At 44.1% G+C, this 1743-nt stretch overlaps 1 protein-coding gene across 1 annotated transcript in view; it reads left to right on the forward strand.

Annotated features, from left to right (window-relative positions):
- The first annotated feature begins 640 nt into the window (after nucleotides 1-640).
- Nucleotides 641-1743, forward strand: part of znf385c (zinc finger protein 385C) — a 56116-nt gene continuing 55013 nt past the window's right edge. The window contains exon 1 of the mRNA XM_013909026.1: nucleotides 641-1079. Within this exon, the coding sequence (XP_013764480.1) occupies nucleotides 1070-1079 (10 nt within the window). The 5' untranslated portion in view covers nucleotides 641-1069. The remainder of the gene's footprint in view (nucleotides 1080-1743) is intronic.

Consider the following 1743-nt stretch of genomic DNA (forward strand, 5'->3'; position numbering starts at 1 on the left):
CACACACATAACACACAACACGCCATTTGAACAAACAGAAATTTAATTCCGAGTAGGCTCTCTGCGCTCTCGAGCCAATTTCAAATCCCCGAATATGTGTCAGCTTCACCAAATGATGCATCGACAAGAAGAGACACAAAGGAGGCGCAGACTGGCAGAAGAGACGGCTGTGAGAAACCATCACTTGCAGTCACTCTCACGTTGCTCTCACTCACACATTGTAGTGCACACACGACAGTTGCCTTGACAAGTGCGCACAAATCATACTTATGAGAGCACGAACGGAAACCTGTCTCAGAAAATATTCTTTTCTTTCCCTTCATGTTTACCGTGCACCTGTCATGCTTCTTCTATCCAGACCTGCTTACTGCTTCTGCCTTTATTTTATTGATTAATTTATCTTTATTTTTCTGAGGCTGCATGGCAGAACATATCTGAAGCCAACGTCATTCCTAGTGCTGACCTACAAAGCAGTAAGTTTGACAAAATGGCTAATGTGTTGCCAAGTTGTACAGGTGTGCAGCTTGTCTCTGTGTAGCCCTGTCATGTTAAAGGGGCTCACCAAGGGGAGGAGAGAGAAAGATGTGGGACTTTGGAGAGGAAAGGATGACAGGAGGAGAGAACTCAGAGAGACATCAGAGAAGAGAGAGAGAGAGAAGAAACAGGCAATTACACCCAGCTTCGCTACCACACTCCTATCCCTCGCCTCCTTCAGGCCACGCGGAGCAGCAGCACGAGCAATAGGATTTTAACTGAGGAGAACGCGCATCAATAGGATCTAAGATTTCCTGGGAATTGGTCACCAAAGACGGGGGAGTAAAGGATACAGTGTTGACAAAAAGAGTTGTCTTTGGAAAGACAGGAGAGGAAACAAGTCCTCTAAAATCGGCTCCAGCACATTCCGAGGCTCTTCTTTAAGTGCCGTACGCCTACCGTTCGCACCTTCGTGCTGTCCTCGCTCTCTGGGGATAAAAGTGCGTAAATATTTTTTTATTTTTTATTTTTTTACCGTTTTCACGGCAGGTGACACGCCGAGCTGTAGACTCACAGATACGGTCCTGGAGCCACGATGCTGATCGGTAAGTGTTAAACACCTACAGTTCCCCACTTTACCGGTGAAAACGCGGCTGCGCTGAGTAAGCAATACGCGAAAGATTCCTGAAAGGTTCCAAATACAACCGTGTCAGGATTTCGCGTTGCAACAGTGTCGATGGGTAAAAAAAGATCTTTAAGCATGTTAATGCAAACACACTATGTGGAGCAGGCGCGCTAAAAGTCCTTGTCGGGAAAAATGAAAAATCCAGGGACTCAGTCATTTATCGGGCTCGCAAGTTGACCATTTGAAGTGTCTTTTTTTATGATTTATTCATGAATGTCCTGTGCGCCGTCGATTACATGACTGTGCATCAACAATCACCGCATCAGATTATATGAAGCTCAACCAAAAGTGTGCGTCCTGGCTGGTTCGGAGTTACCGACACCTCACACTCCTTAGTCCTCTCGGCCCATAGATGGAACTTGTATCTTTTATCACGAAAACTTCCACCGTAGATTATCATTAATATGGTGTTGCTCTTTTTTCATTTAAAACGTCACAACGTTCCGAGTCATCTGTAATAATAATAAAAAAAAAACTAAAAACAAAACAAAACATCAGTCTGTTTGAGAAAAATGACCTTCTCAAACATCAGCTAAATAAGTAAAATAAATACGTTTGCTTGTGTGTGTGTGTGTGTGTGTGTG

This window comes from Pundamilia nyererei, unplaced genomic scaffold (genome assembly GCF_000239375.1).
Source record: "Pundamilia nyererei isolate P.nyererei 1_Seehausen unplaced genomic scaffold, PunNye1.0 scaffold00018, whole genome shotgun sequence".
Taxonomy (NCBI): domain Eukaryota; kingdom Metazoa; phylum Chordata; class Actinopteri; order Cichliformes; family Cichlidae; genus Pundamilia; species Pundamilia nyererei.